At 45.8% G+C, this 19,127-nt stretch overlaps 1 protein-coding gene across 3 annotated transcripts in view; it reads left to right on the forward strand.

Moving 5' to 3' along the window:
* LOC140387532 (E3 ubiquitin-protein ligase NEDD4-like) overlaps positions 1-19,127 on the forward strand; it is a 177,262-nt gene that overhangs the window by 56,934 nt on the left and 101,201 nt on the right. For 2 of the 3 annotated variants that reach the window (XM_072470754.1, XM_072470755.1), the window contains one exon: positions 3,624-3,677. In XM_072470754.1, the coding sequence (XP_072326855.1) occupies positions 3,624-3,677 (54 nt within the window). Of the gene's footprint in view, positions 1-3,623; positions 3,678-7,717; positions 8,993-19,127 lie in introns of those variants that run through there. The other variant, XM_072470753.1, reaches the window with a different exon arrangement.

The raw sequence follows: 19,127 nt of genomic DNA on the forward strand, positions 1-19,127 counted from the left end.
TGCGGCACTGTACTAGTTATATGAAATGAAAATCGCTTATTGTCACAAGTAGGCTTCAAATGAAGTTATTGTGAAAATCCCCTAGTCGCCACATTCCGACGCCTGTTCGGGGAGGCTGTTACGGGAATTGAACCATGCTGCTGGCCTGCCTTGGTCTGCTTTCAAAGTCAGCGATTTAGCCCTGTGCTAAACAGCTAAATAGTTTGTCAACCTGAGAATGACCCATTTATCCTGAGTCTCTTAATTTAAAAAAAAACAATCCTTTATCCACGCTACTCCGCTAATATATCGCCCCCACAAACATGAACGTTTATCTTATGCAGCAACCTTTCGATGTGACAACTTACTGAATAACTTTTTGGAAATCCAAATACACTATATTACTGGTTCCCCTTTACCCACCCTGCTTGCCACATCTATAAAGAACAATTTTCCTTTCGCAAAACCATGTTGACTCTGTCCGATTTTGTAATGTGGCTTTCAAGTACCCTGCAACTACCTCCCTAATAATGAATTCTAGCGTTTTCCCAGTGACAGACTTTGGACTAACTGGCCTAGAGTTTGCTCCTGTCTGCTTTTCTTTTATTTGCTCATGAGATGTGGGCACTGCAGGCTGGGACAGGATTTATTGTCCATCCCGAATTGAGCCTGAACTGAGGCTAGGTCATTTCAGAGGGCATTTAGGAGTCAACCACATTATTTGGAGTCACCTGTAGGCCAGACCAGGTTAGGATGAACCAGGTGTTTTCTACGACAATCGTTTCATTAAAATTTTTTTTAAAGTACCCAATTCCTTTTTTTTCCAATTAAGGGGCAATTTAGTGTGGCCAATCCATCTTACCTGAACATCTTTTTTTTGGGGGGGAGGGGGGGGGGGGCGAAGATGCAGACACGGGGAGAATGTGCAAACTCACCATGGACAGTGACCCAAGTCTGGGATTGAACCCGAGTCCTCAATGCTGTGAGGCAGTAGTGCTAACCACTGTGCCACCATGCCACCCATGACAATAGTTTCATGATCATTATTGAGCTTTTAATTCCAGATTTTTAAAAGTTGATTTCAAATTTCAACATCTGTTATGGCAGGATTCAAACCCAGGCCGTTTGAACATTTCCATAGGGTTTCTGGGTTACTAGTCAGGCGATAATACCACTACGCCATTGTCTCTCTCCTTTCTTGAATAATGGTGTTTCGTTTATGGTTTTTCAATCTGCTGTGGCCTTTCCAAAGTCTTTGGAATTTTGAAAGATTGCAATCAATGAATCCAGTATCTTTGCAGCCACTGCCTTTAAGACCCTAATATGCAGGCCATCAGATCCAGGGGACTTGTCAGCCTTTAGACCCAGTAGATTTCCTAGTACTAATGGTTGTGATTATTTTGTTACCTTTTGCCTATTGATTTTCTACTAATCTTAGGGTGCTTAACGGACAGTAAAAGCTTCTACAAGTGTATGAAAAGGAAGAGAGTAGTGAAGGTACATATTGGTCCCTTAGGCTGAAACTGGGGTATTAATAATGGGAAATTAGGAAATATACTTTGAACGTGTACTTTGAATGTCTTCAGCGTCGAAGTTTTCTCTCTTACTCTAATTTCCCCTTCTATTATTTTTTAGTCACCCGTTGCAGGTTTCTAAAATTTTCCCGATCTTTTAGGCTACCACTAACCTTTACAGCACGGTACATTTATAAAAAAAAAAATTAAAAAAAATTTCATACAACCCGTAACTACTCTAGTTAGCTATGGATGCTGCATCCATCTCCTAGCGTCCTGCTTTCTCAATGGAATATACCTTTGACAGTTATGATGCTGCTGTTTAAACTTATACAACTGCTTCTCTATCATCCCTTTTAACCGATTTTCTCAACAACTTTAGCCAACTTTGTCTTCGTGCCCTTATAATTGCCGTTACTTACTAGTTTCAGACCAAACTTTCTCTCCCTCAAACTGATTGGCAAAGGATTCACTTCACAATGAAGTGAATCCTTTAACAATGTGGTCATTAATCCTGACTCGGGGTGGTGCAGTGGTTAGCACTACTTCCTCACAGCGCCGAGGTCCCAGGTTCGATCCTGGCTCTGGGTCACTGTCTGTGTGGAGTTTGCACATTCTCCCTGTGTTTGCAAGGGTCTCACCCCCACAACCCAAAGATGTGCAGGCTAGGTGAATTGTCCACACTAAATTGCCCCCTAATTGGAAAAAATAAATTGGGTACTCTAAATTTTTTTTAAAAATTAATTAATCCTCACTCATTAGACATTACAATTGCTAAAATAGCCTATTCACTGTTTGGTTCCTGGATATATTTGAGAAAATTGTCACTTTTGCCAATTTGATTCACCAATCTACATGATGATTAAAATCTCCCATAATTATGGCCACACTTTTTTTTTTACAAACTCGCATTATTCCTTGATTTACAATGTAGCTTCTGCCAGGGGGCCTATAAAGCAATCCTTCTAGTGAAGTGTTTCTTTTGCTATATTTTTAAACCTCTACCCAAGCTGATTCTACACTTCGATCCTCCAAATCAACATTGTTTCTTGCTTCCTAGACTGATTGCACCCTTATTAGCGGAGCGACCTAACCTCCTTTTCTTCCTGTCCTTCCAAAATGCCAAATACCTGTGGAATATTCCGGTCCCAGACGTGGTTATTTTAAAACCCTGCAGTGATTATTAAAAGTGGAGGAAAAAGAAATCAAGAGCATGACTTAAAATTTGGAACACAACAATTGGAAAAAGACAAGTTAAAAGGCATGGTGACTAACATGTCGAATTAGTTTGAGGTTTGATAATGGAAAGGAAAACAGTGGAATAATTAGAAACATTTGGAAGTTGGAATGGGATAAGGTATGTCCTGCAAAATGGTCCATCTGGCCTGGTAGGTTCATTGTATCAGGTTTGTGATACAAATCCTAGTTTTCATGTGAAGTTGGGCAGATTCAGCAAAATCATGAGTAGGGAAAAGGAGGCCAGATGGAGTTTTAATGCTGAGGACAAAACTAGGAGTTTGGAAATTGGCCACTTGGGCTTCGCGTTTCTTTTATATTTCAACTCTTCCAAAATGTTTCATTTTCTGCGGAGTTCTTTTGTACAATTCTTATAATCTACTGCCTTACTGGAAAACAATATCATGTGTCCTAACATATTTGTCTGTTCTGATTGGTGATAGTGGCTCAGTTCGTTTCTACTTTGGGGGTGGGGGGTAGCATGGGCACCTAAGTTAAAATAATGGGAGGCAATTTGCAACTCATAAGGTGGGGGTTCTGCAGTCCGCCCGCCGTGTTTCCCGGAGGCAGCGGGATTATCCGTTCCCGCAGCCAGCCAATGCGGTTTCCCCTTGTGGCCACCTCTCGCTGTTGAGGAAACCAGTGGGCATGGGTGCACTGCGAGTGGACTGGAGGATCTCGCCAACTGAAAATTCCGCTGATTGATTTTTCTGAGGAACAGTTAAAGCTACTTTGCGAGAAGTTAATTATTGTGTACTTGCATGGTAGGATTAGAGTGTGCATTTTAGTTCCATTGATTTGCAGTTTGGGTTGACAAAGTAGTGGGGGGAGGGGGAAAGAGAGAAAAGCCCAAATCCTTTCTCATCGACATATTTTTATACTTTCTTTTGCTAGGTTCAGCCGAGGCAGCATCGGATTCTTTTTGAAGTGTTTGATGAAAACCGCTTGGTAAGTACGGTGCTCCTAAGTATGATTCTTTCCATTGGGAATAATTGCTTTTGTATGAGATAATAGCTATAATGAAAGTGTCACCATATGTAATGTGGATAAGTCCAACTTCTATTTTCACTTGCAGCTACTCAATGCAAAGGAAGGGTGCCTTTGTTTCACCTTTGCTTGGCATGTTCTGAATAAAATTACATTATGGGTAGTCATACTGAGTAAGGTTTGACTCAAAATATCAGACCTGTGTGAAAGCTCTATGTATCATGGCGATGTCTTATTACTCCAAACGTAAACCATAATGACATTTGGCCTGAAAAAAAATGGCCATGACAATGGCAGGCGGCACGGTGGCGCAGTAGTTAGCACTGCTGCATCACAGTGCCAAGGACCTGGGTTCGATCCGTGTACATGTGGAGTTTGCACATTCTTCCCCTGTCTGCTTGGGTCTCACCCCCCCACAACCCAAAGATGTGCAGGGTAGTGGATTGGCCATGCTAAATTGCCTCTTAATTGGGGGGAACAGAAATCATTGGGTACTCATGAAAATTTAGAGAAAAAAATAATGGCGAATGGCTTGCCACAGAATTTTGTTTCCCAGTAAATGATTTAAAGCAGCCATTTGATAAAAAGAGCTAGCTATATTCTGCCATGCTGTTTAATTCCTGTCTGCGGTTCTGCGTTGTTCAAATTTTCTGGCAAAAAGGTGTGCTGAAGACCTGTACCCACGCCAGTGGCAGTCTACAGCAGGTTGTTAAGTGGGGTTCAGAATTTGACCGGGTGTTTTGCCCTCTGGTTTCCTTCAATTTTCTGAGAGGAAGTGTCTAGTTTCTATTTCATGCTTTCTCACGATGGGAATGCTGCAAGCAATCTACCAGCTGACGTTGCCATGCGTTGCACTGTTCCGACAGTAATTGAATTTCCAATGTGCTGCCATAATTAATTTTGTGTTGCAAGTTTAATTTATTTCCATTTTTGTCGGGATCTGTGCAAGTTTGTGCATTTCTTTCAGTTGACATTGCTCAATCCGAACAACTGCGTCACATTTTCAGAATGGTGGCACATTGCGTTGCTCCATTTGAATCACTTGGTCACTTTTTTAAAGAAATATTCATTCTATCATCCACACCAGTGCATTTTGTCATTGACAGTGCAAACTTAAGTCATAATGAATGGCGTGAACAAGAAACTGGAATGGCTGAAATATTCTGGTTCAGTACACTGTTCAAAAGGCTGAGCTGGTCGGTAGCTGAAATTCCTGTGTCTTTGGCTGTCTGGAACTTTATTTAGGAAAAGTCCTGGACTTGAAAGGCATAATGCAGATTTTTTTTCCACAAAGAGGGCATTGTTCTATCCAGATGCATTTTTAAAATATAAATGTTTTTGCTATAAAAAATTTTTACCCAAGTATTTATTCCGTACAAAGAAACTACCTATGCCCCTAGCGAATGCTATTTGATTAGGTTAGCTATTTTGTTTGCTTTTTGACTTGAGTGCAAATTGAAATGCTCAAAAGGACCATTTTACTTTTATTTGCAGCTCAGAATAAGTTTCTCACTTCTGTGCAGTGGTAGGAAATCTTCATAAAAGACATCTGTTAAAATGCCAACAGTAAATGGTGCAGTTGTTACAGCTTTTTATTATAAGCAGCACATTTTTCCATTGTGTAGCCGCTTTTATCCCCTGAGGACATTAAGATGGCCATTATACAGTTACCAAACACTTGCTGTTTGATTGTGGAAAAATGTTATACATTTTATTTCTGCTGAATGAACTACTATTCCTACAAGTTGCAAACTGTTGAGTGCTAGGTTAATAAGGTTATTGGGTTTTAACTGGAATGTGTGAAATGGCTAGTCATCTTGTGTCATGGCTGCTCATATTAAAATGTCAAGTAACTTGTTTTAATCTGGCAAGCCTTGGAACTTAAAATCTTTAACTTTATTCAAAGGAAATGTTCACTGTCTTGTAAACCGTGTGCAGTGTCACATTCTGTGGTGTTGATGGAAGCACACGTGCCTCGAGAGTAATTTCTGATTCATTGTCCTCTCTTTACATGATTGTAACATGGTGCAGAATTCTCCCATCCCGCCCTTGGCGGGTTTAGTGACGGGCGAGAGTGGAGAATCTAGCCGGGGGGGGGGGGGGGGGCTAAAAGTCGGAAACCCACAGGCTTAAAATCATGTAGCAATAATCGCTTAATGGTGGGTCGGTCTTCCAGCCGGCTGGTGACACGAACGCCATTTGCATCTCATGAATGCTCATTCAAACAGCTGCCCGCCAGCATCCAATTAGACCGTTCAATCTTGTGTGAAATGATGTCAGTCAGTCTAAAACCCATTTGCTAAAGAGTGGTTTGCACAAGGTGGTCGGTGCCAGGTCCATAAGAGACTTCGGGATGAGTGCAACACTGGCATAGTGTGGGGGAGGGGTGGTGGTGTGACAAAGACCAGGGAGGGAGGGCAATGTGGAAGGAGGGATGTGCAGGAAAGTGGTGGAATGGCGAGGCCCATGATGGCAGGCAGAGGAGAAAGGAGGTGGATGAAGACCACTAACAATGGAAGGCAGAAGGAAGACCGAAGGCAAGCAAGCAGGATCCCAGCAGGCCTGCATGGAAAGGTACTGTCACATCAGGTGACTTGGACAGGAACATGCGTGTGCATAATTAATACGGTTCCCAAGTGCAGAATCTCCGCTATTCTGGCCAGCAGGAAAGGCACCACCGGAGCTGCCTGCCGCTGCGCTTGATCTCAAAAACAGAGAATTCCGCCCATAGAATCTTCGAACAGTGCAGCACAGAAGGAGGCTATTCGGCCCTTTGAGCCTGCGCCAGACCTTTCCAAGAGCAATCCAGTTAGTCTCATTCTATTGTGCAGGATAAAGTATTTGGAAAAGGCATCATGGTAAAAATAAATTACTTATTCGGTGCTTTTGAATCATTGCAGCTGATTGGAAAGCCACAGGAAGAAAGAATTCAACTCCTTTGGCACAGTCATGAGTTTCAAATGTCAGGATGTGGCATTTCTGTGTATGAGGAGAAAGGTTTCTAACAGTTAGCCGCGCTGAACAGACTCAGCGCTAGCAGTCCAGTACCAGCAGGATTTCCATCTAGTGGGAGACTAATAATAGTTTTGTTTTAGTTTGTTTTTAATGAGTATTTTTTTTTTTTACTTCTATTAAACGGTTGTTTGTTTTAGATGATTTGGATTTCAATGTGCCCAGCTGTAGCAGAACCTGAAAAGTGAGTTCAAAATACTATCTGCGCAAGGCCAATTCTTTCTTGTCACGTTGAAGAATTGCCGAAGGCAAATTGTATTCAACTGTAAATGCAAAGCTGTGGAACACGCTCGCTGTTATTAGCAGTAGCTTCCTGTCTATTTCCCATATCCCAGAGGTTTAACATTGTGGATAATACTCAGCAACCCCTTTTTGGTTCAGAAGTGTGCTGGATGTCGCGCTTTTAAAATTTCCTGTAATGCAATACTATAGGGTAAAAATACAATGTTGGTCCAGCCTAAAGGAAACGCTTGAAGCTCCAGTGCCCAGAGCCATGCCACATACTTAGCCTGCTTGCCGGGGACAAGATGTAATATATGAAACCGAAAAGCAAGAAGATGTTGATTTTGGGTTAGATTCAGTCATTCAAGCAAGAGGTTTAATTGAAGCAAGTTTGGCCAGAATTCAAACAGTGTGCAGCAGCTGAGCCTCTTGTAAAGGTTGCTGAATTTTCATTGCTGTGGTGGGGAGTCTGCCTTCATTTCAACTCCGTTACAGAGACGCGTGGATTTTCAGGCTTGTGGGAGGTATTCCTGTGACCGTGGATTTTGCCGGTGGATATTTCGAACTTTCCAAGCCTAATAACCAAGGTCCAATAATGATTGGAATGCAGCTTGTCACTTCAGCTATTTCTGCTTAGCTACAGCTACTGAGGTGACTGTGTCCCGAGTGGCGGTGCTTGCTGTGATTGCCTTCAGCTCTCTCTTCCAGAATGTGAGTTTTTAAACCAGTTCGGATTCATTCCAACCCAGGACCACATTTTTATTGCTTTTCGAAAAGGAAGAATGGCCCGTCGTTTGCGATTGCATTTCGCAACCAGGAGGAGCAACACTGACCCGCTGTCTGAAACATCAGGAGAGGGCTTGGAGAGTAACATATGTATGACAGTTGAGACTGTACCAATAAATTCAAGAAAGAATGTTCATCAAGTGACCAGGCTTGAGCCTGTGGCAGTGCAGACAGCATCACAGGATGAGCGTATACTGCAGCGCAGTTCATCATTGTTTATACCGCAGGTTAGTAACAGTGATCGTCACCGCAAAAAGAGCTCCACGTTGCAAATATCGCTACAGTCCAGTGGACAGTGTGAATCCAGTCACAGTGGCAGTGAGGGTGGTTCGCGTAATGCCAATATTTCTTTTGACCAAGAACTTTTAGAGTGTACAGTGGGATCCACTAAAGCGTCAGTGAAGTTGAGGAAATCGAAGGTGCCGTTGAGGCGCTGTTCATCACTGGTGATTTTTCCTCGGAGCCCGTGCAGCACTCCGCCAGCTACACCAACAAGCCCTGATCCTTTTATAAGCGAAAGTAGCAATCCCACATTAAATAGATTTCTTCCTTGCCCCCACGAACCAAATCAAGATGAAGATCAGGCTGTGTCTAAATCCAAGGAAACAAGCACGTGTTTTGTTGCGACAGCAGTTAATGGACTGCGTTTGTCTAACCCAGTTTGTCCTTCTGGTGAAGTTAGAGACATTAAGTCACTTCATTGTAATGGGCAGCAGCCTGGCAAAAATCGAGCAATTGATTATAGTGAGGAAGAAGCAGAGTGCCGGGGGAAAGTGAAGAAACTGCACAGACCTTCGAATCATATACTGCATTTTAATTACCAAAGAGCTCATGGACTCGGAACGGAGACCAAGGAAGGACAAATTCACCCAGAATCATTTGTAAAAGAATTTAAGCAGAGCTCTTTAAATACTGGACATACACGACATCGTCATATCAAGCTAATGAGGAGCACATCTGTATGTTTACCTTCATTCAAGCATTCAGACTGTCATGTTAACGTTCATGGGGTGATAGAGAGGGAAATTTTAAATGAACAAAACAAACGTCCGATCTTTCAAAGGAGCCACTCGCTTGAAGTTCCCTGTCAGCTGGTTTCCAGTTATCATTCGAAACCTAAACATTGTTGTTCAAAGGTCGGAGTCCCTCACTTACAAATTCACTTAGCTCCCAGATCAGAACAAAAGATCTTTATTTCTGAAGAGGAAATGACTGGAAACTACAGAAGGGAAGCCGGTTGGGGACAAGAGTACAAGGTAAGCTAATTCATTGGTCAGATGGGTTACAGTGTCAGACTTGCAAAAGTTAATTTTATGCTGCAGGTCCTGTCTCCGACTTTGAATTCAAATAACATCACTTTGTCTCCTGTCCCAAATTGTGGGCAGTGTCTATAGAGTTAATAATGGGTTTGTTTAGCGGGGTGTGAGTGGTGTACTAGAAAAAGCAGATAATCCTAAAATTACATTTCCTTGCACTTTATTTAAAAAAAAAAAAAACTGATTAACGATTTGTTGCAGCGATGATTGATTGTGGAAAACCGATGTTGGTTTGCTCTTGAGATTTTAGTTGAGGACAATTTAATCTATTTAATAGTACCGGTCAGATCTGTAGCTAAGGACTGTACATCCAAGAGTTTAAAGAATCTTTTTGAAACATGCTGTACCTTTTAACATAAAATTGTTTTGAGGTCAAAGAATGTCTAATAGCTGGTTGTTGCTGTAGCGGACATTTGCTCCATCCCCTGTAACTTATTTGGCTCCTGTATAGAAAGTCTCCAATGGATCCCTGCTGGAAAGTGATTTAGTTTAGGTTAATATCTCTGTACAAAAGTTAGTGTCCTGAACCAGCACTTAATGCACAAAGGTTTGGGCAGTCGGAGATCCAGACGTTTTACTGCTGCTAAATGATGTCTCTGGGTGAGAAGTTATTTATCCTGTAAGACGTGCACTTGTATTCCGATTTTGCCACTTCTAGTAAAGCATTCTTGAAAGAACATTTGTTGAACCTTGCTTATAGTGAGATATATACCACCAACTCTGCAGTGTCTCAATACAGCATTGTAAAATAAATCTGGTGTGCTCAGCTAAGAACGTCATCTTGCAATCTTTTAATTTGGCCCATTGATGTTCAAACGATCTGCCTGATGATGCTACAACTAAGTGCATATTAAACTTGAAATGCTGCTTAATGCTACACTGATGCGGAACTCCGCCTTTCGGTCAAAAAGTGTGTCCTTTGCAAGTTACTTTTGGACATCCAAATCTGTTTTCTGCTGGTCCAAAGTATTTGTCTTTGTAGTTTAGTTAACCTTAAGAACTATATATCAATGATTTCCCTTTGAGCGTCTCAGTTGCCATTTCCTAACCTCCATTTAGATTTTGCATTACATGTGCTGCTAGAAATTTTTAGAACACTTGGTGCAATCTTGAATTAGAGGTAAAGTCAGTTAGACATGATGTTTGAAGTATAAGCAAGTCTGTGCTTGGAACCATGAACTTATTCAATCTATTCTGATTTTAAAAATTCCCCCTTTTAGTTTCCATGTGAATTTATTGCTTGATTTTACTTGATACAGTAAATGCACATGTGTTGACTTTAATTTGAGGAATTATTTGGACTGTTGGAATATACAGACAGTTAGTTTATCCATTTGTTTTATAAACTGAATCAAAGCTAGGTTGCCTAAACATAGCAGAGCATAGGCCTGATTTAAATATATTGCTCCCGGAATATTTCATCAGACTCCAGATAGTCTGGCCTGACATACTGTTATGGAAGATCGGAGTTCAAATATAACAACTTGATATTAGAGTAGTGGTCGGCACTGTCAGCCATCTCTACACGGCATACATGAAATTGGATCAGCATCGTGGTTGAGTTCTGTTGTGCTTGCAGACGTGAAAGGTCCACATGTTCCCCTTTCACTTGGGGCAGTAGACTTCAACAAAGTATCAGATGTCCCGCTGTCTATAATTAACAGCTTGTTAAAGGCTACTTTTAAAATCTGTGCAGAAAGGTTTAGCAACAATTTTGTGGCAAGTCTATTGCCCTCAATCCGTTTAATAATCTAGATCCCACAGAAGAGATGGTCGGGGCGGGTGTCTCCCGTCTGGGGGACTGGAAGGTGAGGGCGGCGCGGGCACGGGACTGGCCTATAAAAGGAGATGGCTAGTCGGCGGGGGGCGGGGGTGGGAGGCCCCCCAATCCGGCTGATAACGTGGAATGTGAGGGGCCTGAATGGTCCGGGAAAGAGGGCCCGAGTGTTCGCGCACTTAAAAGGACTGAAGGCAGACGTGGTCATGCTCCAAGAGACACATTTGAAGGTGGCGGATCAGGTCAGGTTAATAAAGGGATGGGTAGGACAGGTATTCCATTCGGGGCTGGACGCGAAGAACAGAGGGGTGGCAATATTGGTGGGGAAGCGGGTGTCGTTTGAGGCCAAGAATATCATAGTGGACAATGGAGGTCGATATGTGATGGTGAGCGGTAAGTTGCAGGGGACGTGGGTGGTATTGGTAAATGTATACGCCCCGAACTGGGATGATGCCGGATTCATGAAGCGCATGCTGGGGCGCATTCCGGACCTGGAGGTAGGAAGCTTGATAATGGGTGGGGATTTCAATACGGTGTTGGACCCAGCACTGGATCGCTCCAGATCTAGGACCGGAAAGAGGCCGGCAGCGGCCAAGGTGCTTAGGGGGGTTTATGGATCAAAGGGGGGAGTGGAGCTGTGGAGGTTTGCCAGACCGCAGGCCAGGGAATTTTCTTTTTTCTCCCACGTGCACAAAGCCTACTCCCGGATAGATTTTTTTGTTCTGGGCAGGGCGCTGATCCCGAAAGTGGAGGGAACGGAGTATTCGGCCATAGCCATTTCAGATCACGCTCCGCACTGGGTGAAACTGGAGTTGGGAATGGAGAGGGACCAACTCCCGTTGTGGCGGTTGGATGTGGGACTGCTGGCAGATGAGGCGGTGTGTGGGAGGGTGAGGGGGTGTATCGAAAGGTACTTGGAGGCTAACAACAACGAGGAGGTGGGGGTGGTATGGGAGGCGCTGAAGGCGGTGATCAGGGGAGAGCTAATCGCCATCAGGGCTCATAGGGAGAAGATAGAGGGCATGGAAAGGGAGAGGTTAGTGGGGGAGATTTTAAGAGTGGACAGGAGATACGCAGAGGCCCCTGAAGAGAGATTACTTAGGGAAAGGCGACGTCTCCAGACGGAGTTTGACCTGTTGACCACAGGGAAGGCAGAGGCACAGTGCAGGAAAGCGCAGGGGGCGAAGTACGGGTATGGGGAGAAGGCGAGTCGGATGCTGGCACACCAGCTCCGTAAGAAGATGGCAGCGAGGGAAATAGGTGGAGTCAAGGATGGAAGGGGAGCTACGGTGCGGAGTGCGACTAAAGTAAATGAGGCATTCAAGGCCTTCTATGAGGAGCTGTACAGATCCCAGCCCCCAGTGGGGGAAGAGGGGATGAGACGATTCCTAGACCAACTGAGGTTCCCGAGGGTGGAGGAGCAGGAGGTGGTTGGTTTGGGGGCACCAATTGGGTTGGAGGAGCTGAGTAAAGGTTTGGGGAGTATGCAGGCAGGGAAGGCCCCGCGACCGGACGGGTTCCCGGTTGAGTTCTACAGGAAGTACGTAGACCTGTTGGCCCCGCTGCTAGTGAGCACTTTTAATGAGGCAAGGGAGGGAGGGACCCTGCCCCGACCGTGTCGGTGGCGACGATTTCTTAGATCCTGAAGCGGGACAAGGACCCACTGCAATGTGGGTTGTACAGGCCGATCTCGCTCCTCAACGTGGATGCTAAGTTGCTGGCAAAAGTGCTGGCTACGAGGATCGAGGACTGTGTCCCGGGGGTGATTCATGAGGACCAGACGGGATTTGTAAAGGGCAGGCAGCTAAACACCAATGTGCGGCGGCTCCTAAACGTGATAATGGTGCCATCGTTGGAGGGAGAGGCGGAGATAGTGGCAGCTATGGACGTGGAGAAGGACTTTGACCGAGTAGAGTGTGAGTACCTCTGGGAAGTGCTGCGTAGGTTTGGGTTCGGGGGAGGGTTTATTAGTTGGGTTAAGCTCCTTTACAGAGCCCCGGTGGCGAGTCTGGTTACGAATCGGCGGAGGTTGGAGTATTTTCGTCTACCGTGGGACGAGGCAGGGGTGCACCCTGTCCCCCCTGTTGTTTGCATTGGCAATTGAATCCTTGGCCATGTCATTAAGGGAGTCTAGGAAATGGAGGGGGGTGGTCCGAGGGGGAGAGGAGCATCGAGTGTCGCTTTATGCAGATGACCTGTTGCTGTATGTGGCGGATCCAGTGGAGGGGATGGTGGAGGTCATGCAGACTCGAAGGGAGTTTGGGGATTTTTCGGGCTATAAGCTTAATGTAGGGAAGAGTGAGCTCTTTGTAGTACAGGCAGGAGACCAAGAAGGGGGATAGGGGATCTACCGCTGAGTAGGGTGGAAAGGAGCTTTCGGTACCTGGGGATCCAAATAGCTAGGAGTTGGGGGGCCCTACATAAACTGAATCTGACGAGGCTGGTGGAGCAGATGGAGGAGGACTTCAAAAGATGGGACATGTTGCCGCTCTCACTAGCGGGTAGAGTGCAGTCGGTTAAAATGGTGGTCCTCCCGAGGTTTCTCTTTGTGTTTCAGTGCCTTCCCATCGTGATCACCAAGGCCTTTTTTAAGAGGGTAGGCAGGAGCATTATGGGGTTTGTGTGGGCGAATAAGACCCCGAGGGTAAGGAGAGGGTTTTTGGAGCGCAGTAGGGACCGAGGAGGGTTGGCGCTGCCGAATCTGGGGAGCTACTACTGGGCAGCAAATGTGGCGATGATCCGTAAGTGGGTGATGGAGGGAGAGGGGGCGGCATGGAAGAGGCTGGAGATGGCGTCCTGCAAAGGAATGAGCCTGGGGGCACTGGTGACGGCACTGCTGCCGCTCTCGCCGACAAGGTACACCACGGGTCCGGTGGTGGCGGCAACGCTAAAGATTTGGGGGCAGTGGAGACGGCACAGGGGTGCAATGGGAGTCTCGGTGTGGTCCCCGATCAGGGGCAACCATAGGTTTGTCCCGGGGAGGATGGACGGGGGGGTTTCAGAGTTGGCATCGGGCAGGGATTAGAAAAATGGGGGACCTGTTCATTGTTGGGACGTTTGCGAGCCTAGGGGCACGAGAGGAGAAGTTTGGGCTACCCCCGGGAAATGCTTTCAGATACATGCAGGTGAGGGCGTTTGTGAGGCGGCAGGTGAGGGAATTCCCGTTGCTCCCGGCACAGGAAATTCAAGACTGGGTGATCTCGGTCGTATGGGTTGGAGAGGGCAAGGTGTCGGTGATATACCAGGAGATGAAAGAAGAGGGGGAGGCGTTGGTAGAGGAGCTGAAGGGTAAATGGGAGGAGGAGCTGGGGGAGGAGATTGAGGAGGGGCTATGGGCTGATGCCCTAGGTAGGGTTAATTCCTCTTCCTCGTGTGCCAGGCTTAGCCTGATACAATTTAAGGTGGTTCACAGAGCGCACATGATGGGGTCGAGGCTGAGTAGGTTCTTTGGGGTAGAGGACAGATGTGGGAGGTGCTCAGGAAGTCCGGCGAACCATGTCCATATGTTTTGGTCATTACCGGCACTGGAGGGGTTCTGGAGGGGAGTGGCGGGAACAATATCTAAGGTGGTGAAAGCCCAGGTCAAGCCAAGCTGGGGGCTAGCAATATTTGGAGCAGTGGACGAGCCAGGAGTGCAGGAGGCGAAAGAGGCTGGCATTCTGGCCTTTGCGTCCCTAGTAGCCCGGTGAAGGATCTTGCTAATGTGGAAGGAGGCGAAGCCCCCCAGCGTGGAGGCCTGGACAAATGATATGGCAGGGTTTATCAAGTTAGAGAGGATAAAGTTTGCCTTGAGAGGGTCTGCACAGGGGTTCTACAGGCGGTGGCAACCGTTCCTAGACTATCTCGTGGAGCGTTAGATGAAGGTCGGTCAGCAGCAGCAGCAACCTGGGGGGGGGGGGGGGGGGGGGGGGAATTGTCTTGTGAGGGGGGGGGAGGGGGAACGGGGGTCTGGGGGGGAGGGGGAAGGGGGGTCTGTCTGGGGGGTATTTGAGCAAGATAATACATGAAGGATCTGGAAAACTGGCATGTACGGGAGGAATCCAATGTACAAAGTTCTGTAACATATCGTTTTACCATGTTTATGTCTTGCTATGTGCGTTTTCTTTCTATTTGTTACGGGGGGGGCGGGGGGGTTGTTTGTAAGGGTGAAAAATTGTGTGAAAAACTTTAATAAATATATATTTAAAAAAAAATAATCTAGATCCTAATTTCATACTTTGTAACAACTAGTGAAAAGGGAAAAAATAGGAGACCTACCCATTGCACGGTTAGTTGTTGCAATTTTGGAGATGAACCAAAGGATAAATGCCAGCTCTGCATTTAATTCCCGGATGTTGCCATCACCTTGCAGTGAAGCCCCCCCACTCTCCAAAATTCTCATGCTTAGGAATCAACTTTGTTTTTTTCCCCACACCTCTCTTTCACCATGCCATAGTTTTATTCTGGGACATGTCTTTGGACATTTTTTCCTTTTCAAAAAGATTTTTATTGAGGTTTTCAAATTTCTGCAAATATCACATCAGAACAAAAGAAAAAGAAAAAAAAGCCATAGGTGTCGATGCAAAACAGGTACACAGAAGTCACAAGCTTAGGAAACAAATAAGACCGGATAGGTCGGATTCAATATCCCCAACGTTTGTCCTCCACGGATACAAGATCCGTTTGCACCAGAGCAGAATACAGTCAACTGCACAGAGTTACATCGTACCCATAGCTTTAAAAAAAAAAAATCCCAGAGGAATAAAAAAAAACAGAGCGAAGGAGGAATGTCCGATACCCACAACACAATCTCCAACTCTCTTCCAAGCCTAGGACAGAGCAGGCAACCATCCCATAACATGCAGTCTGCCTGGGCCTAAAAAGAAAAAGTATGGCTGCTCTGAATCCAAATTTTTTTAAAAAAGGAAACTGGTTAGCTATAACTGGGGAGCTTCCTCGATCACAGTGAGGACAAATTAACCTACCTACTCCAACCCTAACCCCACACCGGCTCCGCTCATCTTCCTTCCAAGCAAGACTGGGAGAGACAACAAAGAGCACTCCCTTCCCTCCACCACAATGATTGTCAGACATTATAAGGCCTAACTACATTTAGGATAAATCCCACATTCAACTTTTAGCTGGACAAGATATAAAATTGCTAAATCAGGATAAACAAAGGTACAAGCCAGCACGCCTACATTATTCACTTCCCTGTAAACTGAAACAATTGACAGCATCAAGCAGACAACAACATGCTCAAAAGGGAGTATTTTGGGGGGTGGGGGGTGCGCGTCCGCCTCATGTCTGATATCCGGAGCAGGACATCACAGGACCAGTGGGAGGCCACACCCAACTCTAGGCCTCCAGGACAGGATTAGATGTGCTCTATTGAATTTCTCTATGCAAGAACCTCCTTGTGCACCTCCATAAGCATACCCCGCAACACTTGGAATTGGGCCTTGTCGACCTGCACCCCAGAGCTGGGATCCTCAGCCAAAGCAGCCTCTTGGTTGGCAACCATTATCTTTCAATGCACACCACACTGTCAGGACAGGAGCACGCTCAAAAGCAACTGCACCACTAAAGGCGGGGCCCCATCCCAACTCCTCCTATCCGCCACAAACAAGCAAAGATTTATACATTCTACCTCTGCTCCATTATGCAGAAATACCAACCTGCTAGAAACTATGTAAAGGTGGATTTAAAAGATGAGCAGAGCTGGAGCTCGTGGAAACGGAGCCATTCCTGCACTCCACGCATGACACATGACACCCCTCCCCTCACCTTTTCTCATTTTATTGGGAGCATATTAGTCTCCTGCATTAGATAAAGACTACTCACCATTTATCTTTTGGGGACCTGCTGTTGTCGTTCTAATGTGATTGGACTAGTGATCCAGAGGCCCAGACTGTGGGGACAGAGGTTCAATACCCCCCACTGTGGCTGGTGGAGTCTAAAATTCGGAATAAGAAGCTAGTAAACCATGAAACTATCATCGATTGCTGTAAAGCCTCACCTGGTTCACCAATGTCCTTTTAGGGAGGGAAATCAGCTATCCTTGCCTGGTTTGGCTCCATGTGACTCGAGCCCCACAAAAATGTAGTTGACTCTTAATTGCCCTCTGAATTGACCTAGCAAGCCACTCCGTTCAAGGGCAATTGGGGATGAGCAGCAAATGCTGACCTTGCCAGTGATGCCCACATCCCTTGAGAGAATTTGAAAAGTGTTCCATCTGTATAAACTTCCTCCAGCCTTGGTGGTGCTGATCACAAGGAGTTTCTTCATTGAAGTTCCATGTATAATTTCAGCATTTTCTCATGTGTTTTATTTGAAGTCACCTTGAACAGTGACCCTTTTGCAAGTTTTCAACATTAGCCTGACTCTCTCTTGGCCATGCTTTGGTCATTGGTCTGTGCTAGCCTTTGAAGTGACGCAATGTAACTAGTGATTCATAACACCTGTTTGTGTTGTTCATTTGCACGTCATTTTTGAGGATGAAATCTGCTTCAAATTTAGCCCAAAGGCTTTAGTGTGAAAGACACTTTCAGTGAAAGACAGTCCTAGCTACACTAGTGTTTCTGCTTTCTCTTGGCGGAGATCTGGATCCAATTCAGTACAGAAGCCACTCTGAGGTCAGATGTATATTCTGGTATGGGTAGGGAATGTCCATGGGGACATTATCACAGAGGTGCATACGTCAAGTTATTTTCCATGCTGGCACTGAGGACATCTGGGATCCCTGCAACATCTCCTGACGTTGCTGTTGACTCAGTCCAACATCAAGACATTAAACCAACATTCATTATGGTTTAATGACATCTTTACTGTTTATCCATCATTAGTCCTACTAATACAAGCACTGACGCAAGTAGTTGCAGCACTGTCTCTAGTTCCAATCCAGGTCAATTCAGTCTTTGATCGCCAAAGGATATGGTTGAAATAACTGAGCTTGACCCATAGAATCAGCATTCCTCTATGAAGAGAAAGAGGAAAGTGTTATTTACTAGGGTTCTCAAGGTTGTCTTTTTAAAAATAAATTTAAAGCATCCAATTAAGGGGCAATTTAGCATGGCCAATCCACCTACCCTGCACATCTTTGGGTTATGGGAGCGAAACCCATGCAGACACGGGGAGAATGTGCAAACTCCAATGGACAGTGAACTGGGGCCAGGATCGAATCCGGGTCCTCGGCGCTGTGAGGCAGCAGTGTTGACCACCGCCACCGTGCCACCCTAAGATGGTCTTTAGTCTTGACCCCCCCCCCCCCCCAAGCCAAGGCACAGGGCGGAGAAGCTGGCCTCTACCCCAGCTGAACCTGCCTCCGGGCAATCAGCGAGGTGAAGGCTAAAACATCTGCCCCCGCACCCGCGTCACCCTGAAAATGACTTCAAGGGGCCCTGGCTCCAAACTCGCATGTACTACCCCCGAGATGACTTTAAAAACCTCCCTCCGGGCAGCACGGTGGTGCAATGGTTATCTCTGCAGCCTCACGACACCGAGGTTCCCGGTTCACTGTCCGTGTGGAGTTTGCACATTCTCCCCGTATTGCGTGGGTTTCGCCCCCACAACCCAAAGATAGAGCATAGACCATATAGTGCAGAAGGAGGCCATTCGGCCCATCGAGTCTGCACCAATCCACTTAAGCCCTCACTCCCACCCTATCCCCGTAACCCAATAACCCCTCCTAACCTTTTTGGTCACTAAGGGCAATTTATCATGGCCAATCCACCTAACCTGCATGTCTTTGGACTGTGGGAGGAAACCGAAGCATCAGGAGGAAACCTACGCAGACACTGGGAGAACGTGCAGACTCCGCACAGACTGACCCAGCGGGGAATCGAACTTGGGACCCTTAGCACTGTGAAGCCACTGTGCTACCGTGCTGCCCTTATGTGCTGGGTAGGTGGATTGGCCACGATATATTGACCCTTAATTGGAAAAAATGAATTGGGTACTCAAAATATATATATATTTTTTAAAACCTCCCTCCAATACCACTCCAACTTCAGGCAGGATCAAAACATATGAACATGGTTTGCGGGGCTCCTCCCACAGCGCTCACACACATTCTCCACCCCCTCAAAGAGTCGGCTCATCCTCGCCCTCGTGGGGTGCGCCCTATACACTCCCTTCAGCACACTGGTTTGTGGCATTTACCTTCTGGATCACCTCTCGCCACAGACCATCTTCCATAACCTCCCACAACTCCTCCTCCCACTTGGCTTTAATCCCCTCCAAGGATACCTTATCCTCTCCCAAAATCATCCCATAGATCGCTGACATTACACCCTTTTCCATTCCACCTGCCATCAATAT

Source organism: Scyliorhinus torazame, chromosome 12 (genome assembly GCF_047496885.1).
Source record: "Scyliorhinus torazame isolate Kashiwa2021f chromosome 12, sScyTor2.1, whole genome shotgun sequence".
Taxonomy (NCBI): domain Eukaryota; kingdom Metazoa; phylum Chordata; class Chondrichthyes; order Carcharhiniformes; family Scyliorhinidae; genus Scyliorhinus; species Scyliorhinus torazame.